This window comes from Momordica charantia, assembly GCF_013281855.1.
Source record: "Momordica charantia cultivar OHB3-1 chromosome 8 unlocalized genomic scaffold, Mcharantia_2.0 BLBB01000008.1, whole genome shotgun sequence".
NCBI lineage: Eukaryota > Viridiplantae > Streptophyta > Magnoliopsida > Cucurbitales > Cucurbitaceae > Momordica > Momordica charantia.
In genome coordinates, this window is record NW_028275166.1 from 3,944,556 (window position 1) to 3,965,537 (window position 20,982).

General features: G+C 35.1%; 4 protein-coding genes across 5 annotated transcripts; 3 read left to right on the forward strand and 1 right to left on the reverse strand.

Moving 5' to 3' along the window:
* Window positions 1-5,317: 5,317 nt before the first annotated feature.
* On the forward strand, window positions 5,318-7,686 carry LOC111004772 (RWP-RK domain protein). The gene is made up of 6 exons (XM_088128203.1): window positions 5,318-5,828; window positions 6,126-6,243; window positions 6,346-6,533; window positions 7,071-7,156; window positions 7,268-7,417; window positions 7,492-7,686. Exons 1-6 carry the CDS (start codon window positions 5,411-5,413, stop codon window positions 7,630-7,632), a joined length of 1,101 nt encoding a protein of 366 aa, XP_087984329.1. The 5' UTR covers window positions 5,318-5,410; the 3' UTR covers window positions 7,633-7,686.
* Window positions 7,687-8,575: 889 nt separating this feature from the next.
* Window positions 8,576-12,520, forward strand: LOC111004878 (PHD finger protein ALFIN-LIKE 5). Of its 2 annotated transcripts, XM_022276117.2 has the most exons (6): window positions 8,576-8,734; window positions 8,855-9,017; window positions 9,128-9,160; window positions 9,557-9,785; window positions 11,561-11,693; window positions 11,950-12,520. In XM_022276117.2, the coding sequence occupies exons 2-6, from the start codon at window positions 8,921-8,923 to the stop codon at window positions 12,217-12,219; spliced, it is 762 nt and encodes a 253-aa protein (XP_022131809.1). In that variant the 5' UTR covers window positions 8,576-8,734; window positions 8,855-8,920; the 3' UTR covers window positions 12,220-12,520. The 2 variants fall into 2 exon arrangements, with proteins under 2 accessions (XP_022131809.1, XP_087983559.1); XM_088127433.1 differs by having other exon boundaries at window positions 8,585-9,017; window positions 11,561-11,633.
* Window positions 12,521-12,830: 310 nt separating this feature from the next.
* Window positions 12,831-14,867, reverse strand: LOC111004680 (uncharacterized). Its single transcript, XM_022275802.2, is given in 3 exon segments — window positions 12,831-13,697; window positions 14,130-14,573; window positions 14,575-14,867. Coding segments are annotated over 3 exon segments (1,314 nt in total). The 5' UTR covers window positions 14,713-14,867; the 3' UTR covers window positions 12,831-12,965.
* Window positions 14,868-15,554: 687 nt separating this feature from the next.
* On the forward strand, window positions 15,555-16,491 carry LOC111005012 (uncharacterized). The gene has a single exon (XM_088127441.1). The coding sequence runs from the start codon at window positions 15,780-15,782 to the stop codon at window positions 16,338-16,340; it is 561 nt and encodes a 186-aa protein (XP_087983567.1). The 5' UTR covers window positions 15,555-15,779; the 3' UTR covers window positions 16,341-16,491.
* The last annotated feature ends 4,491 nt before the right edge of the window (window positions 16,492-20,982 follow it).

Sequence of the window (20,982 nt, forward strand, 5' to 3'; positions counted from 1 at the left end):
TTATTATTATTTTTTAAGATTTGGTCTATGTACTTCAAAAAGCATAATCCTGATGTTGAAAACTTTTATTGCAATTTTGAGGTATATTAATAGAAGATAATTGAACAAATCTTTGATCTTGGATTGAAGGAGTTTGGTGTGTTTCACTCATCTGCTCATATTTCATACCTGAGTTGAATCAAAATTCTAATAATAATTTTAGCTAAAAAACTTAATATTTACAAGGTATAAAACTTAATATGTTACACAGATATAAGAGTATGAAAAGCAAAATGTTATTTTAATCAAATTACAAGAGACAAAATAGAATATTTTAACCAAAATAATTTTATTTCATAATTTCAATTCTAATTTATTTTCAAAGCGATTTACTTTTTATCTGTTAAAAAATAATAGTAGAATTCACTTAATTTATTGAATATAATAAAGATAGACATATATAAAAATATGATCTTTTTTTTAGTTTAGTGACATCCAATTACCGACATTTAAAGATGCTATAACTTTCAAAATATCTAAAAAAAATGCAGCCTAATTTTTTCAAAAACTCTTAAAGTTCCACCCTAAATGGTTCTTTTGAATTAGTTTTCTTGTTGTTTCGACATCTTAGCATTTTTCGAATACAAAATCTGGAAATTTAATATTTAAAATTAGGTTAAAAAACACATTTAGTCTCAAAGTAACAATTTAAAATTTGCAACGAACTCATGACCTTTTGGTTAGAGATAAGTACTTTAACCGTTTGAGCTATGTTCGGTTTGACTTCAAAGACTTAATTGTTACCAATTTAAAAGTACATGAACTAAATTATTACTTTAATAAAAGTATAGGACTAAAAACGCTTTTTAATCTTAAAAATTATTCCAGTATCTTTCAATTTTCGAAATTAAAAGGTTGTTGAAATATGAAGTAACTCGAATATCGATTGAAGAGTCATTTTTCACCGGGTAGGTACAGCTGATTCTAGAATAGCCTATCCCCAAATTTCATAATGTACCAAAAATACCACTAAGAAAAGGGTATAATTTTGATTTTTAAAGATACAAAAATATTGAATTACAATTAAAAAAAAAAAGGAAAGAGGTGTAAAGACAAAAGATAGTTGGGGTTCAGGCTGAGTCCTGGGTTTCCGTAATTCATATTCTTTTAACCTAAAAACTGTCAGAGAGCATGATAGAGACGAAGATTATATGCGAAGAGACAAAACAAAAGGCCAACAGAGAAGAAAACGAGGAAGGCATATTCACATCCCCACAGGCCATCACCCCCCACTCCTTGGGATTAGATAACACCACCAACAAAACAACCCCTCACCTGTGGTCCATACCCTCCTTCCCTTGGACAACGACGCAATATCAATCTGAATATAGTTCGATGCATAAAATTTTTCTATTATTGTCTTTAAGAGGGGTGCTTTGATTCTTCGGCTTCATATTCTTTTTCAAATTTAATCTTCAGGACTTTATAGTTAAGTCAAGATTCGCAAATTGTTCTAAATGTTATTGTGTTGAATATGTGATATGTTTTTTTTTCATAAGGGGATGAGATTGTGTTTTCTAATTTGGATGTGACTATGTTACCTACCTATATTAGGATTTAGATTTTAATGATAAAATAAGGGGAAGATGAGTGAATTTTTCAAGTAGGGAGAAAATGGAGCAAAATCAAAAGTATCTCCCTTTTCTTCTCCTACACGTCAAAATTGATCCACCAACACCTAAATATTGTTATTTCTTTTTTATATAATTAGTTTATACACAATTTTATTTGGAATATACCTATTTAAGAACAAGTACTTAAATTTTATCCCGGACAAAATTGTCTTTTTTTCCTTTTTCTCTCCATCTCCCTCAACCTCATTCAAACTCCAATCATGCTCCCGTTGTTGGCTTTTATCATAAAATTAGGATTATTCCAAAAGCCCCGCCCAGTGGCTCTGCCAAAAGAACGATAACAGATCCTCTGCAAAAGAGATGGGCCGTGGGTGGCCTCTTCCTCTGCCGGGGTACGCCGCAGATCCCAATACAAAACGATACTACTTCCACTTCGGGATTTGAAATCTCTGTTCAAAAATCAAAATCAAAATCAAAAGCAAAAAAAACCCACCCCCTCCTCTGCTTTTGATCTCTCCTTCCATTGCCGATATGGCATCGCCTTTCAGGCCCTCCCTCGGCCCCCACCTTAATTCTCTTTTTCCCCCCCATATGTTCCTGTCTTTTCCCCAATCCCCCACCCCTCAAACTCCGCGCATGGCGCTTGTGCGTTGTGCCCGCCCCCACGTGCGCTGGCGCCCCCTTGCTTTTTCTTCACGTCGCTGTCTTCACGTGCCCCTTCCCATCTTCCTCAATTCCCTCCACGCCATGCCCATTTGGATCACCCCTATTAAATACAGCTCCCTTCCCCCGATCCAGCTTCCTTTACATTTTCCTTCCTTCTCCCTTGAATTTTGGTAACTTATAAGGCTGACCCATCAGTCATTAATGTGGAAGTAGGTGTGGGTCGGCGTTTTGGGGCAGTTCAAGTCGGCTACGCATTTTGTCGAACACTTGGTGTGCATCTAAGAAGATCCAGGTTTGGTGCTTCACCCTGAGAAAGGAAAAGGGGTGGGAGAGAAAACAGCGTCGTTTTCTTGTCAGCGTCTTTGTACTTTACATGTTCGAGTCGGTAGCGGCCATTGGCCAATTACCGATTTCGGACTCGGACCTAGTCGGCCGCCGTTGTTGTCATCAAATTTGTCGGGATTTTCCCCATTCGCACCGTTGAATCGATGGCAGTTTTAATATAACTTTCCACGTTTTTTCTGGAGTAAATTACAAAAATAGCAAAAAAAAAAAAAAAGGACATATATTACAGACTTTTTTTTTTTGGCATCATATATTACAGACTTAAAACTTATACAATCTTTTTTTTTTTGAAAAGTTAAAATTACACAATCATTAGATTAATCAAAAGTGAATTTTTTATTTTTTTTTTCAATGTGACTTTCTTGAAAAAAAATAAAAAGATGATTTTCTATAAATACATATCTGTTTATGTCATTTATTTATTGTACTTTTCATTTTTTTTGTTTAATATTAATTAAAATATTTCCCCTAGGAATTATAAGGCTTAGATAGCAACAATCTTCTTTATTTTTACTAGTCACTACTAAAAATTTGACAACTCTTCGCTTCTTAGGAAAAAAAAATAATTTGACAACTCGCTTCTTAGGAAAAAAAAATGCTTCATTGCTTTTTTTTTTTGCATTCATCTATTTTAACTATAAAAAAAAATAGTAATTAGTAAGATACAAGAGTTACACATCAAATCAATACCTAAGTATTATTCATCAAATATATAATGGGAATCAAACCTTTAACTTTAGATAAAATAAAATATATATAATTATTTAGATACTAACATGTCAATAGATATTTTGAAAAAAAAAAGTCAATAGATATCTTGTACTGATTACTATTATGTTTTTAACAAGTAAAATGGATAAATGCATAAAAGAAGAGAGAAGAGATATTTAAAACAAAAAAAAAAAAGTTGTCAATTTTTAAACAATAGTCTTATGTCTTATCTAGATCGACAGTCGCAGTCCAAGATCATTTGTGTGAGTGTGGCAGATTTGAAAACCAAGTATACAAGTAAAAATAAACTAGTCATTGGAAACTTGTAATTATTTTCAAACCAACCACTTTTTGGAGATTTTTCAAAAACCAACTTAGATATGAAAAAGAATGTCTAAACAAAATTCTTTATATAACAGAAATATTTCATATAGAAAATTTCGCATGAAAATAAATATTTTTCTTTTAGCTCCAGTGGATAAGTTAATCCAAACAAACAAAAAGAGAAAAAAAAAAAAGCAGCAACAACAAATATAGAGTGAGGATAAAACCTACAACTTGAAATCTAGTAAGTATTCTATTCACTAAGTTACGGTGCCAATTTAATTTTTATATATATAATAAATATGATATGTATATTGGCTTTAAGGTAAAAAAAGGGTCCACTTTTGGGCTTCAGAGATCCCCATCCCACGGGATCAAGAGAGAGGTGAAAGCCATATTATGGCTTTGAGCGTAGCCCGGTCCAATAGATCGCCAAGAAAGGACCATGCGGAAATTATATAGACCGGCCCAACTAAGTATATTAACATATATATATATATATAAAGATAAAGATATATATATTTTGGAAGAGAACATATATCGTCGATAATGCATAGAAAATTATATGTATATATTATCAGAAATCAGAAATTGTAAATATGGCTACTCCAATAATTATTTCATCACATATTCCAAATAGTTTATTAACAGTTTTAACTATATTTGAAATTACAAGGTTAAACGACATTTTTTAATTTAATGATTCATCTTTTGTTTTGCCGATTCACTTCAGTCATATAATATAAATCTTTTTCCTATATCCTTTTATAAATTTTTATGTAAGAAAAGTTATTTGAGAGGTTGAATCAATGCGTGGACATTAAAATTTAGGGCCAATTGTTCAACTGACTTACACAATGTTGATGAAAAATTTGTCTAAGGACGGATTTAATTCAGACTCTCAAATAAAGTGGTTGAAAAAAATGACGAAATAAATAGTTAAACTTGATCCAGTTTTAGATGTCTGCTAGTAAGCATTTATTTTATTTACTCTTGATATCATCCCTACATTTTTATAACTCTTCATTTTTTTTAACAAAAAAAATTTCATTTTCTATATTTATCTCCCAAATTTCACCAAATTTTTAGTGGTGGTTAATCAAACACAATAATGATCAAATACTGTTCTAGAGTGTTTTGATGCAAATGTGATGATGTTTGAACCCAACACAATAATGATCAAATTAACATTCTTGTCTAAAGTTCTTTTTGTCTTTTTTTTTTTTTGGAATTAGTTTAACCACAAATTACATTACCAAATAGATCATAACAAACAAAATATTCATATAGTTCACATTATGTGTCTTCCAAAGAATGGGAGCCCATGCAACACTATCGTTTCTTTCTTCTTCTTTTAATCTTTAAAAAACAGTTCATAAAAGCCCATACAAATTAAAAAACCAAAAATAAATTTGGAAACAAAATTAAATCAATTCAATATACAAAATCATAAAAATAATAAATAAAAAAATCAACAAAACCAAATAGTTACAACTTAGGACCAAAAAAAAAGGTTCAAAATTGAAGAACCGCCAATCCCAGCGCCAACGGTAACCGTCAAAACGGTAACAAACTACGCTCTCGCCCTCGCGCCTCTTCTTCTACTTCCGTTAAATTCCCGACGCCAACAACATCATCATAAAACAATCACAATTTACTTCGCGCTCTCGTATCTCCTCTCCGCGGCGGCGCTCTCGTCGGCGCCGGCCGCGCCCAAAGCTAGAAAATACCGACCAATTACCATCAGGCACATGGCAGATCCGAGGGACATCATGAACCCCTTCGAAGAGAACGATCCATACGACAGTTCCATCAACGCAAATATTCTCAACTTCGCTAACGATCAGAACCCGACGTTGGACGATTTGCAGTCCACAGCGGAGCCGCCAATGGGGGCGGCGAGGCCCCAACAGTATCAGCAACCGGCCGCGGCGGCGCGTGAGAATATGGGTATGGTGGAGTTATTGACCCATTTCAGTTTCGGAGGTCTTGATTCGGAAGCGGGGCCCTCTAACGTCCATGGTGAAGGACCGAGCAATTTTGAAGATGAAGATGATATGCAGATTCCGAGCGAAGTCGAGTCGAGATTGCTCGCGATCTGGCCCGTCACTCCGGTGCCGTTTCTGTGCAGTTGTTGCCAAGTTCTTAGAGAATTTCTCCATACCAATGGTTCTTCATTTTATCTATTTCTGTTTTTAATTTCACCTAAATAGTAGTTATGTTGATTTAGTGAAGTTTAGTGGCAAAATTACCATTTTTTTTTATAATTGAAACTAACTACATTGATTAGAGGCAAAAATTGAAACGAAAATAGCGTTGTGATGGATTCAATTTTCCCCCAAATCCTCTATTTTTCTTTTAGGGGCATTCTAATGGAGATTGCTAATTACATGAAGGAATTTTTTTTTTTTTTTTTTTGTATTTTGTTTTATTTGGGTTTATTGTAAATGTATATTTGTGTGGCAGGCATCAACAGCAGAAAACTGGAGATTCATGGTCGACTTGGGATAATCTGCCATGCAATTTTGGAGCATAAACCCATTGTTAATGTGGATAATATAGGTCCTCAGTACCAAATGTTCGAGTAAGAGATTAAATTTTGAAGTAATTTTTTCTTTAATTTTTTATGATCTTGGAACTAAGCCCAATTAATTATTTCCCTAATTATGTCTCCCTGTCTCTAAAGTTTTTGCGACAAAAGCTCAGAGGAGATTAAGCAGTTTCTTCTACAGTACTGTCTGAAGCAGATTTTGGAGGATTACAATATGATTCCAGATCCAATGTCCAACTTCTACGATGCCCTCTGTGTCGGAATTGACTGGTTTGAAAATCTCAACACCGATGGATTCTTTCAACTGTCTCCCGACAATTCTGGTCCGTTGCTTCTGATCTTTTGTTCTTATCTCAAATAATTTAATTTAATTTTCCATCTTTTCACTTCCATCACCAAAAACTGAAAAATACTTGTTCCGGAACAGTAAAGATAAAAGTCAAGTATTTTCCACGAAAGTTGACTTTCTAAATAATTTTGATAAAAGTTTAGGTCTATTTCATATCTATTTCTTTTTATTTTTCGTTTTTAAAAATTAAATAAAAGACCATTAATTTAACCTAAGTATTTATTTGTTTTGTTATAGGGTTGTTGAAAACATTTTTTTAAAATTTAGTTTAAAATTAAAAAATAGTTTTTTTAATTTAATTAAAAGTTTAAATATTTTTTTGAGTTGATTAAAAAATTATATATATGTTCAAGAGAAGTAAGAAAATTAACTAATGAAATGGTAAAAGAAAAAGTTGAATCGAGGGTCATAAAATACAAACTTTTTCACTTTTTGAACAATTACTGAATATTTCATATAATTGTGGTTAGTATAAACTACTGAAATCCCTCAAACCTTCAATTTTGTGTAGAAGATGAGGACATGGATCAGCCTCCTCCGGAGTTCCAAAACGAGCCGCCGGAGCGGCCTCCGAGGCGACCCTCTCTTGCCGCACAGGTTTGTTTTCACTTTCTTAATTATCTACAAAAATCTTTCAAATTCTAAAAATTTAAGGCGCCACAGATTTTATTATTATTTTTTGTTATTATAATATTAACAACAACACAGAGGGCGAGAACGGGAAGAATGACGGTGAACGATGTGTGGCAATATCTTCATCTGCCCATATCGGAGGCTTCGAAGAAACTCAACGTTTGCAACACTGTGTTGAAGAAGATTTGCCGCCGGAGCGGTCTCAGCCGGTGGCCTTACAGAAAGGTGGCGTTATTTATTTATGTTATTTCAGAAATTGAAAATTTGTGTGTTTAATTATTTATAATGGTACGGTGCAGATACGGAGTTACGAGAGGCGAATAGCGGCGCTGAGAGCGACGATGAATTCAAGCTATGGAGATACGAGGGCCCGAGCAGAGGCTGAAATCGAAAGGGTTCAAAAAGAGCTCGCTGATTTTTGTGCTGGAATTAGAATATAAATCCCTTTTCTTTTTTCTTTTTTTTTTTTGGAATTATTTTGTAAGTTTTTGGAACTACACTCTTGAGTTGTGTATTTGAAGTATGATTTACTTTTTGACTCGCATATATTCATTCCACTGCCGCGGTTTTGTTAATTATTTCAATAATTTCTTATCTTCTGCCAATATTTAGATGCCTACAAGATTCGAGTTTGTTGGCTTAATTACTCCATATAAGGGCAAGTAGATGGCACAATTTGCTAACAGTACTGTATTTCTTAACACGTTAACTGCAATGTTTTTGGATTATGAATGAAACTAGAAAGTCTTTGATTATATGTCCACATCTCTTGCAAACAAGATTTATCTTAAAGTCTTTAAAACGTACGATCATGTGTGTAAGGCATGCATTTTTCCTCCTTTGTGCTCTTGCATCCTCGCCAGTCATGCCAAGAGTAGAGTATCAAACAACGACAAAGCATGAGAGGTAAAGAAACTTTATTAAAGCATCTTTGTTTAAGTTTTGAGAAAGACAGAAGAGGTCGTAGAGACATATCTTATCTTATCGTATTTCAAAAAATATAAAACATGTAATAGTTTTAGTGTTTCTCCGTTCAAACTAAATACGGGAGAAACAAAATTGATGAAACGGGAATTGATTTTTGTAATTGTAACTATTAAATGTTAATATTTTGCTTATTAATTCGCAAGAAGAAAATAGATATTAGACTTAATAGGACATGAGAATCGAAGAAGGATAACAATGAATACGATTGTACTGAAGGGCCTATACAAGGCCCAATAGTCTTGGGCTGCGGCCCAATACTCAAAACCTCACATTCTCTGGTAAAATGAAAATGGCGGCAAACTGGCGGGGTCCACCCACCAGCTCAGCTTCAGATCATATTTCTGGGACCTCATCTCATCCCTCCAGTTCAATCACCATTTACCGCTTCTTTGGTTTTAGGGCTCCCATTTTCCTCTCTCTCTCGGCCCAAATTCTCTCTCCGGACTTTTCCCCATTTTATCGAATTCATTTAATTTTATTTTCCTTACCGATTCAAGTCCGACCTCTCTCTCTCTCTCTCTCTCTCTCTCTCCTCCTTCCACTGTCGTCTCAGAGGTCAAATATTTGGCTGTTTTTTTCCCTCCCTTTGCTTTCTCTTCTCCATTCTTCCCCGCTACGCTTCTCGATCTGTAGTTCATTCTTCTCTTTCTAAATTTCCCTCCCTCATCCGCGCAGTTCACTGCTCTCTGTATCGCACCTGTTGCGCTTCAACTTCTACTTTGAAGGTGAGAGTTGTAGCCTATGGACGGGGGTGCTCAGTACAATCCACGTACCGTGGAAGAGGTCTTTAGGGATTTCAAGGGCCGTAGAGCTGGTTTGATTAAGGCTCTCACTACTGGTAAACTTTTACTTCAAATTGCCTCGCGCTTTGCAGCCTTTTCGTGTTCTGAATTTCCCTTTTACTTCAATTTCATTAGATTTTTACGAGTTCTGCTTTCCTTGTTGCAGATGTCGAAGAGTTCTACCAGCAATGTGATCCGGGTTAGGTTTTATCGCTGCTTCTTAATGTTTTTGGATTCTAGAGTGCATTGTGGAGAAGAAATGTTGGAAGTGATGCATAGGAGAAGTAGTTCTCACTAGGAACCGAGATTTGACTGCTGCAAATTTCGACTAAAGTGCTAATATAATCGATCGATTTTGATATTGATGCGTCCGACTTGGTCGAGAATTTGCGTCGGCTTATTTTTTATTTTCATTTTTTGATAGTCTATAAGGTGTGCATGTGTAGGAAGTCTTGATATACTTCATAACAAGATCTTTTGATACATATATAGCAGTTAAGAAAGAAACAATAAGGACGTTATAAGCTGTTGCCTATTTCCAATGGAACTCTTGTTTGATTTGTAACTGAAGTTTTCTAAAATTTTACGGTTACAGAGAAAGAAAATCTCTGCCTTTACGGATTTCCTAGTGAGCAGTGGGAAGTCAATTTACCTGCGGAAGAGGTGCCTCCGGAGCTTCCAGAACCTGCACTGGGTATTAATTTTGCCAGAGACGGGATGCAAGAAAAGGATTGGCTATCCTTGGTTGCAGTGCATAGTGATGTTTGGCTGCTTTCTGTGGCATTTTATTTTGGAGCTAGGTTTGGATTTGATAAGACAGATAGGTATGTGTTCCTCTGACCTGGACTTTGCAGCTTTTTATTTATAATTCATGGTATGTTTTTCACTGGTTGTAGCGAAGGCCAGGGTATGAGCTTCAACTCTCTCTCTGTCTTTTAGTTGTCTTTGAGTAGACTTAATCTAATATTTCGTTCAATGCTCTCTCAATTCATGTGTTCTAAGGAAACTGTTTTTCTTTGCCCCTGGATTTCTTATTTTATTGGGTATTGGTGATAGGTAGAACGCAGCCCTATATATGCTTTCTATGGTCAAAAATTTAGAAATGGGAGTTTGTTGTGGTATGTTATATTCTGGCTATTGTTTTGGATGAAATTTGTATGGCTAATCTCTTTCTCATAGGTTTTTTTCTAACTGTTTACTTATTATTTTCTCGCATCATAAGTTTTATACTAGGAAGCACAAACAAGTTTGGGTACTGTTTCTGTGTCTTATTCTTGCTCGATATGTGTTTGGCTTTGGCACTTGTGGAACATATTGGACATGTGTTGGGTACTTGTCTGATGAGACACATTAACACTTGTTGAACACTTTTGATGGACAATATCGAGCCCTTCATTTCAAATGTTAAATTATTTATTTTTTATTGTCTGAAAATTAATCAAACATAAAATGAAATATGGGAGAAACATAACAAATTTGGATAGTAGAAAACACCAATGCTTTCTTTAAAAGCATTTAAGCATGTAAATATAGCCGATTGAATTTTTTATATAATTTTCTATTCAATGTTGAGTCACTTGGAAACATGTTTATTTGGCTCTAGATTCTTTTTCTACGAGGCATTGCATCATTAAAAATACGATATACATAATAAATTAACTTCCTGAAGCATCGTAAATTTTATTTCATCCCTTATTTTATTTTTTAAAAAACTCATCACTACTATATCTTCTTCTAAATAAAAATATCATAAACTGAAGCATGTTTTTAAAATGAAAAACATTGAATGTATGAGATGTTCTAACATTTTTTTTTTTATAAAATGTATACTGCATGCCCTTTCCATGCTCGTGTCCTGATTTTATATAAAATGATGTGTCACGTTGCCTATGGCATGCTGTAGCTTTTATATCCCTGATATACATGTGGGGTTATCGAAAGGATATGTTCTCTTGGCATGTTTTTCAAAGTTATGTATACTATGGATACTGATTCTATTTCATTGTTCTGGATATTTCATTACACATGTTTGACATAAGTTTAGTTTTGTAGAAATATAAATTATACCTGGCTGGATTTAATAATTTTATTTGAGAGTTGATGTCCAAGGATTTTTGAATTGCCCGCTAAGTTGCTAGGCCTTATCATCTTGGATTGAAGCTCTTTTTTATATGGATAATTTTGTTGACTCCTTTTGCTTGGCTGTATTTTTGAATGGCCTTTTGTATTCTTTTCCCTTTTCTAAGCTTGGTTTTCCATATCCTTTAAGGGCTTTCCTGGGTGCATTTTCCTAGAATGAGAAGAACAAAATTAAAAATTATGTTATAGAGTGAACAATAAATGCAGGTTTTTTTTTTCTCTCTTCTGAATTTTTATGTTTGTATTGGTCAGCTTAGGGGAGTTTAACAGTGATCTAATTTATAACATCAATGGTTACAATATCCTGTCTTAAATGCATACGTTTTACTTCTTTGTTTTGCTCCAGATTGAACAGTCAATGTAGGGGTGATAAGAATAAACGCACGTTGCTTTGTTGTGGTTTCTTCATAAGAAAAGAGTCCATGACAGAGAATTCACATTTCTGTTGCTTTTGTTGCAGGAAGCGTCTATTTAATATGATAAATGATCTTCCAACAATATTTGAAGTGGTGACAGGGACAGCCAAAAAACAAGTTAAGGATAAATCATCAGTTTCAAATCATAGCAGTAATAAATCTAAATCAAATCCAAAGGTTTGAAAGAATTTTTTTATCCTGCATTCTCCCTTTATTTTGTTTTTCTAGCCACTTCGGCTTAAAATTGTTATGAACACAGAGCAACTGGTGCTGATTTTTAATTGCTCTAATGGTTTGTCTGAGATGTAGCCTGTAGAAACCAGTCGACCTGCATACTATACTACAGCATTATTTGGTTACTGGTTATTTTTGCTTAATATGTGATGAGGCTACTTACTAAGCTTATTATTTGGCATATATTTTCATTATGCAGCGGAGTTCTGAACCTCAAGTAAAAAATGCGAAGGCAGTCCAATCTAAGGATGAGGACGAGGAAGGTTTGGAAGAGGAAGACGAGGAAGAACATGGAGAAACACTTTGCGGAGCTTGTGGAGAGAACTATGCATCAGATGAGTTCTGGATTTGCTGCGACATATGCGAGAAATGGTTCCATGGGAAGTGCGTCAAGATCACCCCGGCTAGGGCAGAGCATATTAAGCAGTATAAATGTCCATCTTGCAGCAACAAGAGAATGCGACCCTGATGTTTGCTTACTCAGAGAATGTGGTATTTATTAGCAGCAACTCTCCCTCCCTCCCCAAACTAAAGGAAAGGGGAAAAGTGGAAAAAGAACTAAGAGATTGTCAAATGCTGTTCTCCTTAGGTTGACCGCTAATTGTGTATTAGGATTAGTTTAAACTTTAAATTAGGACCACTTTGGTTAGGTTGGAAATCACATTCTATGTTATTTGTGGACAGACTCCTTTCTGTTTGTGTATTGTATGAACTCCATGTATTTTGTGTGTGGCATAATATGTTCTTGTCAAAGTTTGTATTCTGCTTCAGGATCGGGCCGATGGGATGCAGTTTTACGATCAAACGTGCAATTAGGAGAGGTTTGGTTGTCTTGGCGGGTTCATCAGTTGAAGGTTAGCCACCCTCTCATTCCATCTCTCATCTCTTAACTTAAAAGAGTGTAAAAACCCACCCAGGATTAGGGAATTAGGAGTCTCAGGATTAAGAATTAGGCTTAACATCCTGACTCAAATATATGTTTTAGATTAGTTTACTGTCTTGGGACCGCAATGATTATGTTGGTTAAGGCATATATCGATCAAGAGGCTAGATGTTTGAGTCACCTCGATAATAAATTACTAAATTGTTACGTACTAAAGTTCAACTACTAAATTATGAATAATTTGAAAGTATATGAACTAAATGATTACAAACTAAAGTAGTTTAGGGACCCCGTTGAACACTAGATTAATTATCCCAGACCCAGAAAATTCATCAAGGATCTGGAGCTGGAGCTGGGGTTCTTCGTCTACATAAACACGAGTAGTTAAGCTTCATCAACTGACGAGTAATGAGCTGGACAATCTTTCCCAACAGGAGAAGACACACCGCAGCAAAAACTGCAAACGCCACATAAATAAATCGCTGCGACACTCCAGGAGTGAAAAATCTTAGGGAGATTCCATAAGTAATCCCCATGGAACTCACCGCCACCCACATCTTCAGAATCAGAACCCACAGAAAAATGGGATTCCTATACGGCAATCCAGTGGACAGCAGAATAATCACAATCAGCGAAGCCGTGAATCCCGTCGTGTTCCACGAAACATACCGGTTGTAATTCAATGGGTCTTTTCCGGCCATTATCGACGTTCCGGCCGTGTGATTTTCCTTCCCCGACGCCTTGTCGTCTTGCCACACGCCGCCCGGCGGGCTCACTCCGGCCTGGAAAGCCATCGTTGCGATCAGCGATGCCACCACCATCAACGCCTCTCGCTTTCTCGTAAGCCAGCTTTCGTTCTCGTGACTGCTACTCTGTTTCGGTTTGATTTGATTTTCCGACTCTCCATTTTTGCTTCTGTTGGCTCCGGCGGATGTGAGGGCGGCGGCGATGTCCATGTCCTTTAAATCTCTGTGGCTTTGAGTCAGAATGTCCAGAGCTGTTAACCCATTTGAGTTTACAGCGTTTACTTCGATTCCAGTGTCGTTGATTAGATATCGCACTGTCTGTAAAGCAAAAGTGTTGAATTTTGCTTTAATTTCTTTTGTTTTTATGATATCAACAATTTGTTTAGGGTGCTTTTTGGTAATCTCAAAACATAAAAAAGTTTTTTTTTAAATTTTATTTTCACTGTTTATATCATAGAATTTGTAAACCGTTTCCAAAAACGAGTCTCATACCAAACAGATCCATAAAATCCAAGACAACAAGAATTTTCATTACTAAACTAGAGCTAAGTTGAAACCTCTAATTGGTAAAAGATCTCAGATAGAAAAGATAAATAAAAATATACAATATACATAGATTACTTCCTTTACTCAAACCAACGTCAGACTTCCGCTTGGGACAATTTTGCTTCAATTTTACAATTTTGCAATTAATTACTCATTGGATTTGAATCAACGGCAATTAATTATATAAAATTGAACGATTATTACCTGGAGCTGTTTGATGGAGACCGCTAAATGGAGGACAGTGAAGCCATAATCATCCTTAGCATTAACGAAACTGTCATCGGCAGCTGCCACGGTTTCAACCAAAATCCTGAGAGCCTCCAGTTGGTTATATTTGACACACAAATGCAACACCGTTCCGCCGCCGTCCACGGCGGTTCGAGCGGCAGCCGGTCTGGCTCGGACCAGCTCGGCCAATACCGCAACCCGGCCTCTCATGGCCGCAACATGAACCGGGTTCCGCCCATCTCCGTCGCAGACCAGACACATGTCGGCGTCAACTTGAAGCAAACGCTTCACTATTTCCACAAACCCTTTGGCCGCCGCCAGGTGGAGAGCCGAAGATCCGCCGGAATCCAACTCTCCGGCCAGCTGAGGCCGCCGGTTCAGAAGCTCGTCCACAAAACTCACGTGCCCGAGAAGAGCAGCCCACGTGCAGAGGAGTCTCAGTGAAATCGTTGACTCGGTCCAGTAACAGAGGATCTTGTTGGAGCAATTCTAACAAAATTGTTACGTTTCCTTCCATGGCGGCCTCTTGAAGCCTGCTACTTCTTTCGATTCCCGCCATTGATGGCTGGCGCTATCTCTCACCCTTTTCACAGCCTCTGGTAATGGTATAATTGCAGTAACGAGTCGTTTTTGGATATTTTTGCCAATATAATGAATCGAAAAAAAGAAGAGACAAATCCATTAAAACGATGTGTTTGATTATTCAAACTTGCAACATGGCCAACTCATGCCAAATATCTGTCATTACTTTGGATTAATTTGCGCAAGAACCCTTTGGCTCCAGAATTGACATGCCTCCTATCTATCGAGAGGGCTCATCATTCGGGTCACAGTTGGATTGTTAAAGATTTCGATTAAAAAAGAGAACCACCTAATAAAAATTTATAACAGACAATAGACTTAATTATGAGTATTAATATAGTATTCGAGTTCTAAAAGGTTCAAACTAGTATCAGAATTTTTTATGGACCAAAAAATTCATGATCTTGAGAAGGACATGTTATCCATTTGAAAATATATGAATTAAATTGTTACTTTAGTAGAAGTATGGACAAAAAATAATAACTCTTTTGACTCATCCATCCTAACCAGATCTCATTTAGATGGGATGTTCAGCTATTATAAATCACTCCTTACTTGAGTGAAATTGACATGTATCATATCTATCAACGGGACTCATGTATTATATCTCACGTTAAAATGAAAAAAGACCCAATAAAAATTTATAATAGACATATCTATAGTATTAATATGGTATTAGAGCTCTAAAACGTTCAAACTAGCATCCGAATTTTTGATAGGTCGAAGAGAGATATTATCAATTTGAAAGTAAAGTAACTCAATCGTTATTTTAGCGGAACAACAATGTGACTCTTTTGACTTATCCATCTAATGTGACCTTGTCCAAATGTACAAATATTATAAACCACTCGTTGTCTTTTAAACGTGAGAAAAAAAAAAACTAATAATGAATTAATCCATATATTTTGTGGACGAGTGAATGCAAAGCATCCACAAAAATCAAATCACGAATAGAAGCCAAGGGAGAAACAACATACACAAATGTCCTTAACAACAATAAATTATCTGCTCTGATCATCAGAAATTATTGTTGATCTGGCAGGCATGTCAAGTAGGCCGGAGGAAGAAGCAGTAGCAGCAGGCAACGAAATTGAAACTGGAGACGATGATCGGAACTCTGCGGCGTCATCAGGGAACCGCTGGGCTCAGGGCGAACGAGAGTCGCTAATGGTAGTCGCAACGTTCGTGGCGGCGGCCGCTTTCCAAGCCGGAATCAACCCTCCCGGCGGCGTCTGGCAAGACGACGGCGACCCCAGATACGAGGCCGGCAAGTCCATCATGGCCGCCAAAAACGAATCTCTGTACGTCACTTTCATCGTCGGCGCAACGCTGTGCCTGGCGGCTGCGCTGACGCAACTTCTGATGTTGCTCAACGATTTCACGAAAAAGGCCCAACTCTCGGCTTCCAGGTACTTTCTCTACTTCACCATGGGCACCGCAATCACCGGCATCGCTTTGGCTTATGGGTCGTCGGTTAGAGCTTTGACGCCGCCGCCGCTCTTGACGCAGGTCCTCTCTGTCCTCGGGGTTAATCTTCTTGTCAGTCTTCTCGTACTCTTAATTTCATTCTACTTTCAGACGAAGAAGAAGAAAGTTTCCCGGTGAAAACAAAAAGGGCAGAAAATTATGATTAAAAGTTTAATTACGCCACGTTCTCTTTTAAGATTTTGGTGATATAAATGTAAAATTTAAAATTTTAAAGGCCTTGTAAAGATAATTGTTCTTTTTCTAATACAACATTTTCTCTTTTGGTTAATTATCCTCCCTTATATATTATAGGTCACCCATTTCCTTAATTTGTATTTTTTATAAATCGGCAAGATGAAGAAAAGATGTTATAGAAGCTTTGTCCTTGGCTTTATAAAGATTATTATGAACTCATTAAATGACTCGATTCTCTCGCTAAGTATCTGGATGTCAAATAATGATCACTTAACTTAAGCACTCCAACCATAGATACTTAAACGAATCACGAAATTTGCTTCTATTTTAATCTATTAAAAGACTCAATAAATCACTTTAAAAAGGGTCAGCAAGAAAAGAAAATTGGGCTTTCATGTTTTCTGCGACCCCATTTTTAATACTTCTTTTTTTTTTTTCTCCATTTATTTTGGCTCCAATTCCCTGCATTTTATTCCTTAATAATTCCATATGCCATCTATTCAGTCTATATTGTATATAATAATGTGTTAAAACTTTGTAATAGAGACTAAAATGACAAACTTTTAAAATTTGACAAAAAAAAAAGATAGGAGATGAATGACACAAATCAAATCGTACATCACTTTACTATATAACTATATATTACCAGAAGGTAAAATTAATAAGCTGTCAATTTTCGATGGCAGTGAGGACAAAATGCAATAAGGAGCTAAATATTTCCTTTCCAAAAATCCTTTGGCGCCCACAGTTCAATTTAAGTTGCTGTTTCTTAGCAAGTTTCCTTAAAAGAAAAAAAAAAAAGTTTTTGATCTCTGATCTCTACGTATATACATAAAACTTGGTGGATAAGTTTGGGCCATTGCGAACTGAACATTAGTACGGCCAATCGCAGGAATGACGAAAATATTAGATTATAGTAAAATTGACCAATTGATTTTTTCTCTAGGAATACATAATTTTATTTAACAAATTTATCCCCGACACAAAATATATAATTTATAAATAAAAAATTACGAAGAATAATTGTATGAAGATGAAGATCTAAATTCAAAATTAAATAAATTAGTAGCTTATTTGAATTTGATATTTTGTAGAAGAAAAAAAAAAATTAAAGAAACCACTTGGTCTCATTTCTATTATAAAAACTACAATAGAGATGGGAGGTTAATTCAACCTTCAAAAGTCGTCGAAATTTATTTTTCAAATGGTAAGTTAACCTTCCAAAAGTTTCAAGTCTTCGATAATTGTTAAATTAGTTGGCGATAATTTGTTAGTTTCAAATACCTTTCTACCTTTCTTTTGAAAGGTTTTATCAAATTCCAACGATCATAATCACATTCTCAATCATTTTTAAACCTGCAAAAAAAAAGGTTATTAATTGACATTTGTAAATCTTCCACAAAAAACATCAGGTAGAATTTAATAGCATTTAAAATTCATTGTTCAAGAGATAAATTCATTCAAATAAAATAACAATTACAAGGAATAAAACCAAACTCATCAACTATACGTGCATGAAAGAATGCTCATATATAGAATTGTTTATCTATATGAAAGTAACAGGTTGTTTCTTTTATGGGGTTTTAAAAGAACTAAAGTCTTTTTAATGACTAGGTGTCTCGGAGGTTACTATTTTATATTTTTTTCGATGGTTTTTAATAACCTTCGATGAGACTGTATTTTCCTTTCGATAAGAATTTTTAAATATATATCTATTTCAGAGGTTACTAAAATCTCCGATAAAAAAAAAAAGAATTGTTTTTAAAGGTTATATAAATACCTTTGATAAAAGATAATACATTTTTCTCTAATAATATCTATACATAAAAGGAAGGACGAAAATCTACTTTCGAACGGGATAAACGGAAACGGGTGATGGAGAAAAATGGAACCAGCCGAAGAGGAAGGTAGATAGAGACAGACGATCGGAGGAAGAACGAACGACCGGAGGAAGAAAAACGGACGGTGAAGAAGAAAAGGGTTTCGAAAATTTAAATTGCAACTTTCCAATTTACCATTTCTAGATTTATAAAATTATTTAATATTGGGTGGATGCTTAGAATGATATACTAGTAATTTGTGTTATGGGTACCATCTTAATTAGTACTATTTTAGTACAAAAGTTTAAATTTTATATATTTAAATCTTTTTATGTAATTATGATTCCTAAATAGACTATCAATGTATTTAATCCCAATAAGTAATATGGTTGAGACAGAAAGAACCAAAGTCCAACCCCTACCCACACACACCAATTTATATGTAATGAATATAAAAGGACAGTTCCGTTAAAGTAATAAAAGTTTCAAAACGAACGATTGCTACGAGAATAACAAAAACAATCTACATGTCTGTTCTGTTCAATTTGTTAAGATATATATCATGGCTTCGAATTCTCATCCCTTTCACACATGACTAGAAAAACAAAAACAATCCACGGAGGAGTAGAAACAATCACAGCTATATAGAAGCAAGACGATACTAAATCTATCTAATTAAACAAATACAACCAATAATAAATGTGCAATTAAAATAATAAATTAGACAAATGAGGTCGGTCTTAAGGCAATACAAGAAACTCAGTCTTTTTGGAGAGGACTGAGAAGCTCTCCTGCCCTAACATCTTATATAATATAGACACAAATCAAGATATGAAAAATAAAAGCATATCACATGCTTTCTAAATTATATCATCAAAGCCCATATAAACTACAAAAAGACAAAAGGTGTCCCTTTTGGACAAACAAAACTCAAATGTAAATACACAAAACACAATACTCTAATTCAATAAATACAATTCTACCTTCCCTAAGAAGAGTCTAATGAATCAGAAAACATAACATATTGTATAATACATATACAAATGTAATGTTAAACAACAACCAACGGTCAGAAACAACGACCAACATAACAAACAACAAACAACTGCCACAAGAACAATCAATAGTAATGTGTTGATAGAGAAAATGATGCAACTGAAATGTACACGCAAAAAAGAGGGAAAGAAAGTTCTCAACGTCAATGTTAATATATTTTCAAACCTTTAAATCAACCAATACAATCTATTTTACGAGTTAGAAAATGCAGAGAAAAAAGTTAGCTAAATTGAAGGTCCAACAGAGATTCAACAAACAATATTCCAAGAATGACTAAAACTTGAATGAAACAGGATTCAATAGCTTTGTTGGAAAACACCTTGACCTATAAATCACATAATTTTCAAAACCAATCAAACTATGCAACAACGGACAGCATTGATGAGAAAAGCACATATTCAGTAAAACCCAAGCAAGGTTATCAGACAAAATAGAGCTACATCTACTTCTTACTCAATATCTAACACCTTATACAAAACATTTAGAGAAATAACAATGTAATATTATGAAAAAAAACATTGCTCAAAACAACACCGGAACAACAACAACCAAAGGTCATAACCAATAACAATGACCAAAACAATAAACAACAAACAACCACCACAAAAACAATCAATAGTAATGTATTGAAAGAGAAAATGCAGCAGAAAATCCAATACTCCCTATAAGAATGGACATCTTGAACAAAAGAGGATTCAATAGCTTGACAAGACACCTTGATCAAGAGAACCCGCTATCTAAGCCGTCAATAAACCAGCCACATGGAGAAAGAAAGAGAGAGGAGATATACTAGAACAATAAATGGAGAAAACTCCATGTATTTCTCATCCACAAGCAAAAATAAAAGCTTTGTATAAATAAGCAAATCGTAAATAATAATCCTAACCAACTCCAAGATAATTCTAACCAAAACAAATCCTCCAAACAAGTAACATTGAAACACACAATACTCCAATAATAATAAGAAGGGATGGAGAGAGAATGAGGAAAGGAGAGAGGAAAAGGAGGAGAGGGAGAGGGAAAAAGAAGGGAGATAGGGCACAGGGAAAAAGAATGGGGAAACAAGAGAGGGAGAAAAGAAAGGAAAGGAGGGAGGAAGAAAGAGAGAGTGGGCGAGAGAAGGGAGGATTAAGGAAGAATAATGAGAAAGAGGGGGAGAGAAAATGAGGTAGGGGACAGATAATACACAAAGGGCAAGTGCGCCCACCAAATAAAAATAAAGGTTTAGAATGAGAATTTTTGGACAGAAATCCATTACCACAATAACCAGAAACTTGAACAGTTGAACAAATATTGCATAAAAATAATTTGATGCTTGCAAAGTCCAGTCTATTTCTGATGGACTTGGAGTTTAGGGTTTGAGAACATAATTGTCCTTGCTATCGTGAACATCTGGCAGTCTTAGTTTTATTGTGTGAAATCAATTAAAGCATGAAAAAAAATGATAAGAAATAGAACAAGGAGAAACTCCAGCAAAAAAATAAAAGGAAAAAGGGAGAGAGAAAAAAACTCAGAACAAGGCTTGGCACTCTAAGAGATTAGTTGTGATTTGTGTAGGTAGTGTAGTTACAGGGAAAAAAAACATGAAACTTCATTGGAAAATATTAAACGTGATTAAATCACCAATAAACTCAAAAGCTTAAGCTTATGAGTTAGGGTAAATTTAATCGATTATATGATATCTAACACTCCCCTTCACTTGTGGGCTT